Source organism: Sardina pilchardus, chromosome 18 (genome assembly GCF_963854185.1).
Source record: "Sardina pilchardus chromosome 18, fSarPil1.1, whole genome shotgun sequence".
Taxonomy (NCBI): domain Eukaryota; kingdom Metazoa; phylum Chordata; class Actinopteri; order Clupeiformes; family Clupeidae; genus Sardina; species Sardina pilchardus.
The window spans coordinates 13,519,052-13,534,011 of NC_085011.1; the positions used below are offsets into that span (position 1 = coordinate 13,519,052).

The 14,960-nt window shown below is 41.1% G+C and overlaps 2 protein-coding genes across 2 annotated transcripts; both read left to right on the top strand.

Annotated features, from left to right (window-relative positions):
* Window positions 1–65: 65 nt before the first annotated feature.
* slc25a16 (solute carrier family 25 member 16) lies at window positions 66–7,666 on the top strand. Its single transcript, XM_062519658.1, has 11 exons — window positions 66–82; window positions 218–386; window positions 1,417–1,545; window positions 1,825–1,917; window positions 2,409–2,542; window positions 2,780–2,843; window positions 3,003–3,124; window positions 3,230–3,296; window positions 3,386–3,548; window positions 4,658–4,726; window positions 5,452–7,666. The coding sequence occupies exons 3-11, from the start codon at window positions 1,449–1,451 to the stop codon at window positions 5,606–5,608; spliced, it is 966 nt and encodes a 321-aa protein (XP_062375642.1). The 5' UTR covers window positions 66–82; window positions 218–386; window positions 1,417–1,448; the 3' UTR covers window positions 5,609–7,666.
* Window positions 7,667–8,521: 855 nt separating this feature from the next.
* alox5a (arachidonate 5-lipoxygenase a) lies at window positions 8,522–14,927 on the top strand. The gene is made up of 14 exons (XM_062518894.1): window positions 8,522–8,805; window positions 9,096–9,294; window positions 9,435–9,516; window positions 9,881–10,003; window positions 11,000–11,106; window positions 11,550–11,722; window positions 11,834–11,980; window positions 12,162–12,365; window positions 12,524–12,610; window positions 12,814–12,992; window positions 13,234–13,355; window positions 13,583–13,683; window positions 14,063–14,233; window positions 14,474–14,927. The coding sequence occupies exons 1-14, from the start codon at window positions 8,656–8,658 to the stop codon at window positions 14,651–14,653; spliced, it is 2,025 nt and encodes a 674-aa protein (XP_062374878.1). The 5' UTR covers window positions 8,522–8,655; the 3' UTR covers window positions 14,654–14,927.
* The last annotated feature ends 33 nt before the right edge of the window (window positions 14,928–14,960 follow it).

Here is a 14,960-nt window from a genome sequence, read left to right on the forward strand (position 1 = left end):
GACAATAGATGGCTGTCGAGGTGCTGACGACTGAAGGGCACAGAAGACACGTGCCTAAATAGTATTTATCGATTTGTTGTTGGTAGGTTCTGCGTAAAAGTAAATAACGGTGCCAACATATGAAGCTGTTCCTCTATGTCACAACATATAATACATATTAGGTATTTTATTAAGATGACAATTTATTACCAGTTTTCTTTTTTCTGTTTAAACTCAGGAAGTCAATGGAGCATGATGAACGGAGATAGCCTGTAGCTAGCTAGCTAACAAGCTAACAGAGTAGTAACAGACAGGAGCCACTAGCGAGGCAGGCTGTGTCAAAGACCTAGGAGAAAATCACTGGTTGTGCAACTGCAACGTACTGCTGACAGTTGACCTTGCTCCTGGTAAGATTCGGCTAAAATATGTAGATAGTAAAATAAGGCAGTAATGTTTTGTTACTTTAATGTAGTTGACAGTCAGTGAATAATTCTGAATGTGCGGAATACACAAGCTCATAGCTAATGTCAGGTTAATAGACCTCTGAAGTTCGCCTACAAAAAAGCTGCCATCTTTGAGATTCGGTATCTGGCGATTTTTCCTATGGGAAAATAACATGGGGATTTTGAATTATCGCACCTGTTAAACTCTCGCGGGGACGATATAGTCTTAAATAAAGACGTTTTCCTGAACACACTTTTGTCCTCTGCCTTCTTGTGCCTACTTTGATCTCCGGTACGTGAAGTCGGCACACTTTCATTTTTGCTACCCCAGAGCTAACCGGCTAACTATCTTAATGGCAAGTTGCATTGCAAGTTAGCTCTGGGGTAGCGAAAATCAAAGTCTGCCGCCTTCGCGTACCGGAGATCACAGATTCCTCTCGAAGGCAGAGGACAAAAGTGTGTTCAGGAAAACACCTGAATTTCCGATTTTGTCATCCCCGCGAGAGTTTAACAGGTGTGATAATTCCAAATCCCCATGTTAATTTCCCATAGGAAAAATCGTCAGATACCGTAACTCCTTATATGGGCAAAGATGGTAGCTTTTTTGTAGGCGAACTTCAGAGGTCTATGGCTGTATTCTAATACAACGTCCTGTGTTAGCCATTCAAATGCCAGTTCAGAGGAAATTGCATGTGTCTAACAAAATATCTGAGCTCAAGTAGTTATAAACAAACGCACATAGAGACAGTTTTTGTAGTGTCAATATCAAGCGTGCTAGTTAGCCATGCTAGTAAGGTAAGGTGCGTATTATAACGCTAAGTAACTTATCAATATCAGCATTTTGGGTTGACGTCACGTTCACTCACTTTACTTGTAATATTCTACTGCTCAACACATCTATTCACATAGCCAGTTAGTTAACAACAAGTAATTAAAGCTGTCTGTACCGTTGTCATAACCTGGTTGATGTCAAGTTTCCTCTTAATACACACAGACGGAAATGTATGAGTCTTGACAACTAGAATCATGGCAACGGAGGCGTCGGTCTCCTCACCTGGGCGCCCCCAGATCTCAACCCCCGCGCAGAGGGACTACTACTGGGTGCGCTCTTTCGTAGCTGGAGGTATACTGTTCATGTTTTTGTTGTATTGAACTCTGAAATGATACCTGCAGCAAGTGCCGTCAGAAGTGTAGATTGTTTGTGTGTTTAGTTTAATGTTTCTAGAACGACATTCTGATGACTTGTACTCTGTGCATAACCTTGAACATTTGAACACTTCAGTAGTACTTCTAAATAACTGCAAAATACAGCCCCACTCCCCAAAAGGAAAGAATTGAGTGGTGCTGTTGTTTAGTCACAGTAGATGGCATTAACAAGTACCGTATTCCCATGATGTTGTAGGTGTGGCAGGATGTTGTGCCAAGTCGACTATTGCTCCTCTGGATAGAGTGAAGATTTTATTACAAGCTCATAACCCCCATTACAAGCACCTTGGTAAGTCATCAAGTAGTGTTTATTTCTTGGTGGTTCAAATGTGGCCTTCATCAACACCGTGCATAGTGTAATATAATTAGACATTACGTTTGCAATTAGATCTAATGTGTCTTTCTAAAATGAAGTGAAGTGAAACCAACACTTTTATTCAAAGTGACTGACTGAAAACAGTGTGTTTGAGATTTGTTCCCAGGCTGATAGATTGTGTCTATGCATGACCATATAAGCATGCTGATAGCTATACAGTATGTGTATACTGTATATTCACAAGGGTGTGAGGAGTAACTGCCATTTATGGAGGTACATAAAAAGAAGGTGGAAAGTCCATCCAGTCCATTGTGTGACTTAAAAAGTTACTTACATTTTTTCCAGCAAATCTCTGTCTAAATGTTCTTCAGTTGTACAATCCCCAGGTAGGCGATTGCAGTGATTATATACTGCAAATGATTTGTTTGGTTTTTTACCTCTGAGCTGTTTTTTTTTGCTGGCAGGTGTGTTTGCTACCCTTAAGGCAGTGCCACAAAAGGAGGGGTTTCTTGGCCTCTATAAGGGAAATGGAGCCATGATGGTTAGAATATTTCCCTATGGCGCCATTCAATTTATGGCCTTTGACAACTACAAAAAGGTGAATGTTTTGTTCTCCTTGCATAATTATATATTAAAAAGTTACATTCAGTTCAGTCAGTGTAACTCATATCTCTCATCCAAATCAATGTAAACATTATATGAAAATGTGCCTAGGTTTCTAGCTTTTTTGTATGTTTTTTTCCCCAGCACTAGCCTAGTGTGTTGAGAAAGGACTGAGAGGATGACATGTGACAACATGCATTTAACTGTGATACATGTATTTATTTATTTACAGTTTCTTAGCAAACGATTAGGGATATCTGGTCACATCCACCGGCTGCTGGCTGGGTCACTGGCAGGTACTATAGCCTTCTCTGTCTTTTCTCTGTTTTCTCTTGGTTTTACCTACAATGAAGACTTCTGCTGTATCATGATTGACATCTCAAAATGCAATGTATTATTCTGTCGTGTCGTTAGTGGATGGTTTGATGTTTTCTTCTTTTTTTTTCTTTTTACAGGAATGACGGCTGTTATTTGCACTTACCCACTAGATGTAGTTCGAGCCCGCCTTGCCTTTCAAGTGACTGGATATCATCGCTATACAGGCATTGCCAATGCATTTCAAACAATATACCTGAAGGTATCAATGCTATGCATACCATAGCTGCAAAACACGACCATGTCCTTTTGTACTTTGTGCTAAGACGGTATTAGTTATGTTAAAATGTGCTATTTCCATCTAAAGGAGGGTGGCGTCACTGGGTTCTATCGTGGTCTCACACCCACCATTATTGGCATGGCCCCTTACGCAGGTACACTCAGCAATTTCATTCTTCTGTTTATTTGTATAATAAGGTTTTGCCCCCTCCCTTACACACTTTTTTTTCACCCATGCATACAGGGTTCTCCTTCTTCACCTTTGGAACACTAAAGAGCATGGGTCTTACTCATGCCCCAGAACTCGTTGGCCGACCTTCGCTGGACAACCCGGACGTGCTGGTGCTGAAGCCCCATGTTAACCTGCTGTGTGGGGGCATCGCTGGTGCCATTGCCCAAACCATATCGTGAGCTCATCTTCATACACTTCAATCAAATGTTTTCATGCGCAGTAGGGAGAAAAGCTAACGAGTTGAAGTTATGATGTGTTGTCAGTCATAGATGTTTTGTGAGTCATAGAGTGCAAATTAAATAGCACTAGTGTCATTGCTTTAAGGTGTTTTAAATATGCTTAGATGAAGCCTGAATACCGTATTTATTGAAGAACATGAACTTTGCATGGACTTTTGTAGAACTATCCTTGAGGGCTTTGTGGTTGATAATAGCTAACCACCTTCTCTCTTCTAAACCAGCCTGCATTTTCTGCAAGAAAATTGTACTGTAATGCTTATCTCTTATCTCTTATCTCGTATTATCACCCTGAACCACCTCTTTAAATGTAATAACAAGTAGTAAACATTTGAGCTATGCTCTCCTCACTTGGGATATTTCTGGCTGTATACTTATTGCTATGAGAAGTCTCATTCATTCAACAAACGTCCAGTGACCGTAATGGGTAACTGCACAAAAGCACAGTCAGGTTACCGCCCTACAGCACCAGATAAAGTGCCTTTGAAAGCAGTCATTATCGCTGCAGCTGTTTTTCCTTGGTTTGGGAAACTTGTGAAAGCTATTGTGGCTTTATTGTTAGTCTGTTGTGGCCGGTCAGTTGGATGCTGTACTGGGATCAGAGGGCTGGCAGGGAGGTGTGTGGGGGGGGGGAGAGCAGAGTAGCAGTGGGCTGACGTGCTGCTGGTGCTACAGATATCTAGCAAGCTCTGGTAGAGATTCAATAACAGACTTACAATAACTTCGACGCCTATGTTGTACGTCACTGTTCAACTTCATGCCCAGTTCTTACATGTTTACGCCTACACCACCGTGGCGGCTTTGGAATACCGCGCCTCCTGTTCACACAGACCGAGCCGGCCAATAGCCGGTTACACCTAGCCGCGGATGAGCCGGCTTTCAGTGTGAAAGCGGCTCGAGATAGATAGAGATGAGCCCTCTGCACAGTAAATTCTCCTGCTATCCTCGGTGTCCTCAGTTTTTGGTGGATAGTAAGTAATCATGTCATGTCACTTGATTTGACATTAGTGACGGTTCTGTGTGTGTGCTGTGTTCTTATCTCTGTTAGTTACCCTCTGGACGTGGCACGCAGGAGGATGCAGCTGGGAACGGCCCTTCCCGATTCTGAAAAGTGCTCGTAAGTATCAGACCTCATGCTCTCAGATTATGTTTTGGCCTTGGCTTGTAACATTGGCCGACAACAATATTGTGATTTGATAATAAAATGATTTGAAATAGCCGCAATTTGTTTATTAAACAAATTGGGTAAACAAGTTGTGTTCATAATTAGATTCAACTTTGTCATCATAGGGTACAAGTATGCGTACAAGTAGTACAAATGTAGTTAGCGTCTAACCAGAAGAGCAAAAAAAGGTGCAATGTGAATAGCATAGACAGCCAGTGCAGTATAAGCAGTATATAAATGAATCACATAAATCTAGGAGAAATGCTCATTAAAGCCAAAATGACAAGTTGCACCTTAATTTAACAGTGGAAAATATGATGTGATCGTGCTGGCCAGTGGTGACATATTACACATTCTAATCAAGCTTCCCAATTCAACTTGGGTGAAGGCAAGGACAACTGCTAGACAACTACATGGCCTGTGCAATATAACATAACAATAAAAGAGTTGTATGGTGTATAGTCAGTTCAGGCCAGAAATAGAATGACATGACAGCTGGAATGGAGATTCATTCCACACACACCTCCCACACCCCCTCAGGTGATAGGGTAGAATGGTCTAGTGGCTGAGCTCCTTAGTGTCAGGCCTGTGTCACTTTGAGGGAAAAAAATATATGTGAACTGTTCGGTCATCAACACAAAGCCAACTGTGTGTATTTGTTTATTCTTGTCAAACAGCACCCTCACCAACACCTTGAAGCATGTGTATCACCAGCACGGGGTTAAGAATGGACTGTATCGCGGTCTGTCTCTCAACTACATCCGCTGTGTCCCCTCCCAAGCTGTGGCCTTCACCACCTATGAGTTCATGAAACAGGTACTGCATCTGAACTAGGACAGGCCTGGAGGAGCGTCCCTGTTCTGAGTTGACCCCATTGGGCATGCTGCAGCCTTTGGCATCCCCATTCCAACACAGACTGCCAGCTCTGTTGACCAGCTGCGTCAGCATTGCCTCTTGTTTGGGTGGGTGGGTGGGTGAGTGGGGAGCACCACGCCACACCACACCACACCACACCACAGTCTGGCCAAACATGTCACTTTGGACTTCACCCTGACAACTGTGTCCGCCTACATGCAGTGGTTTCCCAGTCTGACTTGAGTCAGAGTGCTCTGCCGAGAGGAGAATTAAAACACAACAGCAACATCCACAAAGCATTGTAGCTACTGCGTCATCTGGGATGCTGTAATCTGAATGCATTCAGATAATGACGGGAGAATTAATCACCATTAAAAAGCTGCCTTCTCTATCCGAGCCCACCCCAACCCCCATTTCCACAACTGAAAAGCACCAAACAGTCCCTCACCATTTGCTATTTAAAGTACTTCTATGTTTTGGCCAACAACATACGAATAGAGAAATGCTTAGAGAAATGGGCTCATTAAGAGAATCACAGCATTTCCCAAAAGCATTTCAGTTTTAAATGAGGGTAACTTCTCCTATTTTGTGTATTTTACTTAATCTTGGGTTCATATTTAATCTCCAAAGTCTTACCTGTGAGTGTCATTGTGAATGGCCATTTCAGGTGTGACTGCCAATCATAAGCCCACAAACCGCCTCCCATCGTCACAGATTGAGAATGAATATTTTGGTCATTGAAGACCAGATAAGCGATATGTTGAGCTTGTTGCTGTGATGCGGGTTTTGGGTCCAATGCCTTTGTTGTGTGTGTGTGTGTGTGTGTGTGTGTGTGTGTGTGCTCTCGTGTCTATTTGCACTATGCCAACCATAATTGTACAAAATGAACAAATGAATTCATGCTACCATCTTTCTCATTCAGTTAAACATAGCATACGTAAAGGAGTGGGCTTTTCTTTTTCATGGGTTGACATTGTGTTCTCTTGCTTTTCAGTGTCCTGATTCATACTGTTTGGCTATGTTTGTCTTTTTCAAATGTTATTTCGCTTCATTCAATTACGAGTTTCATTCAGTACAGAACTGAGTTTAATGATTATGAATGTGCGGTGCTGTGTAGCGCTTCAGGTGTTGACACCTTAATCAGGTACCATCCACCTCATTTCATGATTTCACATCTCATGCCTTTGTTTTTTTTTTTTTTTTTTTTTTTAAATCACATCGGTATGAAAGGGTGAATGCTGGGGGTAATCATACTTTGATATGTATCTTTATTTTTTGGGGGGACAATCCGCACTTTTATTCTGGCCTCATATTTATTTAAGTGTACTTTTGATTCTGTCCACATGATGGCAGTGTGGGGCTTGATCTCTTTTTGTTTACAAGCAACTTTCAATCCCCCAGCCTTTCTAACAATAACGCACATGTTTGATATGTGAGATGTTGGTTCTGGTGTCACATGCTGTATGTATATGATGAGTAGAGTGTGTCGCTCCACCAAAGGAATCAAAGGGAAAGTTTACGCCCTCGCGACTTGTGTGCTGACACACAGGCCTTTATACACAAGGATTATGTTGTTAGTGTGCGTGTATGTGTTCTTATTGTGCGACACAATTTCACTCATGCAGTAATGTTTATAGTGTCAAATATTGTACTATAAATCACTGTTTCATTTTTAGCATAAGCCATTGAAGCAGATATTTGAAACATTGAAAGACTGCATCAACTACGTATTTAATGCTGTTTAGAAATTCCTGTCAAATTTGTAAAATATTTAAGATACACAGCTGCCCTGTTAATATGGATGGAATATTGAATATTGATAAGGAATATGGAGAACATGTATGAAGAATGCACTGTATGAAACAACATATTCTTGATGATGTGGTCACCATTTTCATATAGGACAGCTTGGTGCAGTAGAGAGGTATTTTATGTATATTAACAGAATTAACTACTGAGTATGCCTTCAGTATTTTCAGTCCTCAACTGTTGCTTATGTTGAATCATATTGAAATTAAAGCTGTTATGGTCTTGTCATTGGAACAGTGTCTTTGTATAGATTGAAGCATGAGGTGTGAAAACATGAGATATGAAACAGCATGAGGTATGAGAGATCTCACTATGAGACTGACTGGTGATGTGTGACTCTCACAGGATGTCTTCTAATCTATATCTCTTAAACTGGATTTCTTACTGTAGGTATATGCGTGAATGGTTTTGTGGACTTCATTCTTGTTATCTATCATAGTCGCCTGGCCAAGGAATGTACTAACTCCTTCCCTGTTCATGTTAGTTGATGTTACAGGGATAGGAAAAATGCTGATCCTATTTGCATTTATTTTCCTTACTGTTTGCTAAATGCTGTTGTATGGTGTGACTTATTTGACTGTTAAATACATAAACAGTGGTCATACTGTTGCATGCTTGTGTGTGTGTACCCTTGCATCATAAGAGAAGCTTACTCACTGTAATGAACAGATGCCTGTACATGCTGTATCATTCATTCACTCATTCATTCAAGTTATGCTGTCTAGTCTCATATGGTCTCATATTCGCAACAGAAGGCAGAATTGGCACAAAAAAACACTGCTGTAACTCAATATTAAATTAACAAGTCTTTTTCATGTTGGACACTAATACTGATAGAGCTAGGACAGAGGTGAGTGCAGAAGTTTAAGTACCAGAATTTCATTTAAGTACCAGTACTTCATTAATTTAGCAGTTTTTTTTATCCCATGAAGTGAGTACTAACCTTCAAGCGTCAGTTTAACATGTTTTTTTCAGGTCTCAGCACATTTGTGTTGCAGGGTGACACAGAAAGTTGTTTGTTGGTCTTGAGAAATGCATGGGAGGGGCTTGAGCTCGGGACCTCTGTGTATTTGCATGTGGTGCGTGTGGTCTGTGCTCAGTCTGATGGAGAAGAGCTAAAAGACAAGACAAGATCTTAGCTGTGCTCGCTCAACATACCAAAAAGAGCCAGAAGTCAGAAGTCGAGTCTCGGGAAGTGTTTGGTCCTCCTCACAAGGATGCCCACCTACACTGTGACCATCGCCACAGGGAGCCAGTGGTTTGCGGGCACCGATGACTACATCTACATCACCCTGGTTGGCACTGAGAGATGCAGCGAGAGGACTCTGCTGGATAAGCCCCTCTACAATGACTTTGAAAGGGGGGCAGTAAGTACTTGGCTTTCTTTAAAGCCACATTAACAACTGCTACAGTAGGTTCTCTTGTAGTGCGCCCCCCCAAAAAATACCTAATTTGCTTTCCAGGTCTTTATTTATAAGAAGGGGAAGAATGTAAGCTGAACAAAAGAGGAAGAGTGCTTAGCATGTTTGTCTGGCTCTTTGTAGCAAAAACAAATCTAACCCCCTACAATCCCTATTTGAAATTAACCTTTGTGATGGCCATTTCTTTCAACTGTAACTAACAACACCCTTTGGAACTAACACACCTTTCATTTTAGGTTGACTCCTATGATGTGAATGTTGGAGAAAACCTTGGTGACATTGAACTGGTCAAAATCGAGAAGAAAAAATATTGGTTCCAAGATGATTGGTATTGCCGATACATCACAGTGAAGACCCCAACAGGAGATTACATTGAGTTCCCCTGCTTTCGATGGCTAGTGGATGACAAGGAAGTGTCACTCAGAGATGGGAGGGGTATGTATATCCCAACAACATTAGGTTTATGTAACCTATCTGATAACATAGAACTGTGAATGCACTGTTTATGACTGTGTGTGTGTGTGTGTGTGTGTGTGTGTGTGTGTGTGTGTGTGTGTGTGTGTGTGTGTGTGTAGCTCGTTTGCCACAGCATGACACAACCAGGATAGCAAAGCAGCATCGACGCAAAGAGTTGGAAACCAGACAAAAGATTTATAGGTGGGTGTGTATGTGACGTCATCAGTGATCTATCTACAACTATCCCTGAGAGGGATGACTGGTAGACCACAATGTCAGAGAAGAGAAAGAGATCCCAAAAGATCCTACCGTGTAATCTGTATGACCTTAGCTAACTGTTAACAGTAAAATGTGAGGTTTAATAATTGGCAGGCTCAAAGGAATACTTCCTCATGACTCACCATGAGTTGTGGTTGAATTGGTGTAAGAGACTCTCACACAATGTACTGTATTTTACATTTGAAACTGATATGACATAAGAACATATGTTCTGTATAGGATGAAGGTTTCTAAAATATATTTATTATTTATATTAATATTTACCATTTTTATTTAAATCCCAAAGATGGAAAGAGTGGCACCCTGGGTTTCCGATGAGCATAGATGCCAAAGCTCACAAAGAACTCCCCCGTGATATTCAGTTTGACAGTGAGAAGGGTGTGGACTTCGTTTTGAACTACGGTAAAGCGTAAGTAGGCTAGATACATACATCCAACATGAGGGGCGGCTTGTGTACTACTGTTACCAAAGAGACAAGGGAATCATCTTGCAGTGTACCCACATTTGCATCCTATGATTCCCGTGTACCAGCAGTTGTTTCAGCTTGGCTGGAGACTCTCTAGTGGCTGGCGGCAGCAGAGCAGTCATCTAGTTTGCAGAGTCTGAGGCCTGAAAGAAGCATTTTGACAACAATATATCAGATACTAAGCAGAGGAAATGGGTTTGTGGTTTAAACAGAAATAGAGGTGTTAATTTTTTTTCCGAAGATGATGAATTGCTTATTCATGTCTTTCAATTTGCATTGCTATCACCTTATATGCTTACGGAAATGCACAACAGCAGACTGAATGCAAGAAAAGGCACGTATACACACTCAAAAGCTAACATGATACTGATGTCGATATGAATGTCTCATATTTTGCTCATGTATGTATATTTATGATAAAACCTCATATGGATTATACACATTTGTATCAACCTTTATGCCTGTGAGAGGAAAGGCTGTACAGTTAGCATATCAGTCAAAACATGTTGCCATGTCATTCAGAAATTCATTCGATGACTTGAGGTGACTTTTAACATACTCATGGTCTGGTGCAAGCGTCAGCGTCTACTACATTCGCCCACTCACTTCTTGTCACTGTTCACTGCCCAGAGTCACTGCACTGAGACAACGCACCCTGGGAGAAGCAGGCCTCTGGATTAGTATGATGAATGACAACTGTGCTTTGTGCAACTGTTAGTGTGACAACTGTTCTTTGTGGAAGTGTTGGTGTGGATGAGTCTGCCAAGGGCAACTGTTGAATAGTTGTTTTTAATCAGTTGGTTTTAATCACTTAATTTTCTTGTTTCATTTCATACTTGATGCTTGGAAAACAATGTATTTCAATGCAATATTGCATTTAGTTAATATGGTGTGAATATTTCATTCTAAATGTATTTGTCATTCCTTATCTTCTTACAGAATCGAGAATCTGTGTGTGAACCAGTTCATGCATATGTTCCAGACCTCTTGGAAGGACCTTGCTGACTTTGAGCAAATATTTATGAGGATCAAGAACACCATTTCAGGTAAGATGAAATTATTGTATAATTTAGCGATATGACAAAAAGTGAGAATGTTAATAACAATTATTTATAATATTGTAAATTTACAGTTGTCTATTGTGGTGACACTGGAGAAAGCACTGAAGATACCATCACTATTTGGCTCTACCAGCTTAGTGTCAGATTGTAGATGCATATCCCCTGGTACTACTTTTGGTGTTGCAAAGCATGCAGATGTAAAATGCAAATAGATTGTTATCTTTTCAAAGTAACCAATATATTGCGTAGATGACTCACCACCAGTGACCCAAGAACTTCCGTTTTACCTGTGCTGCCTTTTCCGTTTAATCTGTACTTTCACATTCACACTTCAAGATGTTATGGACAATAAAGTTATACTATTCATGCTGAAAAAAGAGACAATTATGCAAATAACCACAAACAAGCATCTTTTCTTTCAACAATAGAATATGTTATGGAACACTGGAAAGAAGACTTCATGTTTGGATACCAGTTCCTTAATGGATGCAACCCTGTTATCCTACAGAAATGCCACAAGATACCAGACAAGTTCCCAGTTACTCATGAAATGGTGAAGGACTGTCTGGAGCGGGAAATGACCCTTGAGGAGGAAGTTGAGGTAAGAACACAGCATCCCCGTGTTTCACATCAATGACTGTTAGGAAACATTGTTCAGATAGATGGAGAATTTAGAGAGGGCAAAACAAAATAAAATGTTTACTTTTTGCAGGCCGGAAACATTTTTATTGCAGACTATGAGGTACTGGATGGAGTGACCGCAAACTGTACAGACCCATGTACTCCGCAGTATTTGGCTGCTCCATTCTGTTTGCTGTACAGGAATAAACGGAACAGAATAATGCCTTTGGCCATTCAGGTATACCTATTAAGTAACTGCAGATACAGGTGATGATGTGATATGTTAACCAGTAACAGTGACTCTTGTTGATTAAATATGTCCTAGATTATTATTCCAAGGGCCCATAGCATTATGCTGTGAAGACATCATCACGCATGTCAGTGAAAGTCAACATAACCTAAATGCTTCCCCCTGACAGCTGCATCAGGAGCCTGGTGAGGACAATCCCATATTTCTCCCCAGTGATGACGAATACGACTGGTTGCTGGCAAAGATATGGGTGCGCTCCTCTGATTTCCACGTCCACCAAACAGTCACTCACCTTTTGCGCACTCACCTGATCTCTGAGGTCTTTGGAATTGCCATGTTTCGTCAACTCCCTGCTGTCCACCCAGTTTACAAGGTTCCTGTCTTTCAGTCAATTCTAACTATGTATAACATAGTAACATATAGATCATACCCAAAAATAACATAATGAATAATATGATAACTACACATTTCATCATAATAGTTACCATGGCATCATTAAAACTGTACTGTTGTCTGGTTTCTCTTGTCTAGTTGCTTATTCCACACATCCGCTTCACAATAGCCATCAACACCAAGGCACGGGAGCAGCTGATCTGTGAATGTGGCATCTTTGATAAGGTTTGTTCAGACCCGTGGGGTCAGACATCTGCTTTATTGCACAATCAGCTTATTTCATCATTTATTTCAAGCATGCCAGACACACGCTCAGTTTCTTCTTGTGCTTTTCTCCACTGTGACGTCGGATGGGCCTCATAGAGCTCTGTTAGTGTAGTGCACTTTGTCATAACGTTTTTTGAATGTTTGCATGTGTGTCTGGACAGGCCAATGGAACAGGAGGAGGGGGCCATGTTGAACTAGTCCAGAAAGCCATGAAGAACTTCAAATACAAATCCCTCCTGTTCCCAGAGGGCATAAAGGCCCGGGGGGTGGAGAGCCAGGAGGAGCTCCCCTTCTACTTCTACAGGGATGACGGCATCAAGGTCTGGGAGATGGTCAAAAGGTAAGAGTAGATGAAGCAAACGGGGCTTTATTTGTTCAACTATGGCACTGCATCTGTGTGTTTTTGGGATGTTTAACCAGATCAAAACTAGCATCATCCACATTTCTGTTATGACTGCTGAGTTGAAAGCTCTCTACAGCGCTACTATCAAAAATGTGACCTAAATTAAACATGCAACAAAATCAGCACATTGTAAAGATTTCCACTGGTGTAGAGGAACTAACTCGTGATTGTGGCACAGTTTCGTGGCAGATATAGTGGCCATATACTATGACAGTGATGAGACTCTGCAGAAGGATGAAGAAATTCAAGCATTTGTGAAAGATGTCTGTAGCTTCGGAATGCAAGACTTCGACTACTGTGGTAGGTCAAAATCTCTGGTTACACCACACGATAATTTCAAGGCCTTTGCGTTCAATTGCAAGCAGATGACAACAATTATAGGGAAGTTACTGAACTTGTAGTTTCCTGTGCTAGCAGAAATACACTTCCTGCTGATCTCAAAACCTCCCTGTCTGCAACACTTGTCCTCCTTCCTCTGTTACATTATCAGTGATGTTACTTACATCAAAACCTTTACTTCATTGTAGAGTTTCCAAAGACCTTGTCAACCAGGGAGCAGCTGATAGAATACCTCACTGTTGTGATCTTCTCTGCTTCTGCACAGCATGCTGCTGTGAACTTTGGCCAGGTAGAGTAACACTAACAACGCGGCAATTGCCATGCATAACGAACACATGGAACATATTAACATACAGTGCAAAACAACATATCTTGCAATGACCTCAGTCAACCTTTTACTCTTCCTCTTTGTTATGAGACTAGCATTAATGCATGTGTACAACAATTCTAGTTAACTGCATGCGCTTTGACTACTATTCCAACTCCTCATCCATCAGCTGCACTGTGTGTGCAGTCACTACATGGCTTCATTATGCCTTCCAGAAGATGTTTCTCTGTCAATTATTTCATGATGGTGCTTGGAGTGATGGATCAACTGAATAAACACAGCATTATCCATTTTAGACCAATTAGCAGTTAATACAAGTGTGTACTCTATTACATGGCAGTATGACTGGTGCTCCTGGATTCCGAATGCTCCATCAACAATGCGGAAACCCACCCCCACAAAGAAGGGCCAGGCCAATGTACAATATGTCATAGAGAGCCTACCTGACCGCGGTCGCTCCTGCTGGCATCTGGGGGCTGTGTGGGCCTTGAGCCAGTTCCAGGATGATGAGGTAACAACAGGCACAGAATGTATTCATGGGTTTCAACCGGTCCCTTTCCACAGGTTTATTAATCAAGCACCATGCAGTCTGCATTGATAATCAAGGTTCTTGATTATACACCTGTGGAAAGGGACCTGATGAAATCCATGAATCGCAGTGCTACCAATTGCATGAATAACATTACTGATAGCTTCATTGGCACTGAGTTGAAAGTCATAGAAGTGACCAATCAAATACCTTTTTCTGCAGTTGTTTTTGGGCATGTACCCTGATGAGCACTTCATTGAAAGGCCAGTGAAGACTGCTATGGAGAACTTCCGCAGGAAACTCGCCGAATTTTCCCGGGTTGTGAAGACCAGAAATGAGGGGAAGAAGCTGCCATACTACTATTTTTCTCCAGACAGGATTCCAAACAGTGTAGCAGTTTAATATGGGAACATGGTCTGCCCACTTTGACCTCTGGAATCTGTTGTAGTTTAGCATCCTATAGCAGAACTGTGTGAATCTTTTATCCTTAGCAATGGCAAATAATGTGTTGTTTTATTATTTAAAATATTTTGTATTATGTATGAGCTTGACATATATTTGTAAACATACTATAGGCCTACTGATAATGTAGTCTGAAGAGCACATGTATTCTGCCACAATAAATCTTTTGTCTCTTTCCTTTAATTTTTCATTAAACTCCCATAATTTCTCTGTTGGTCTAGTAGGCTATTAGTTATTATAACATCAT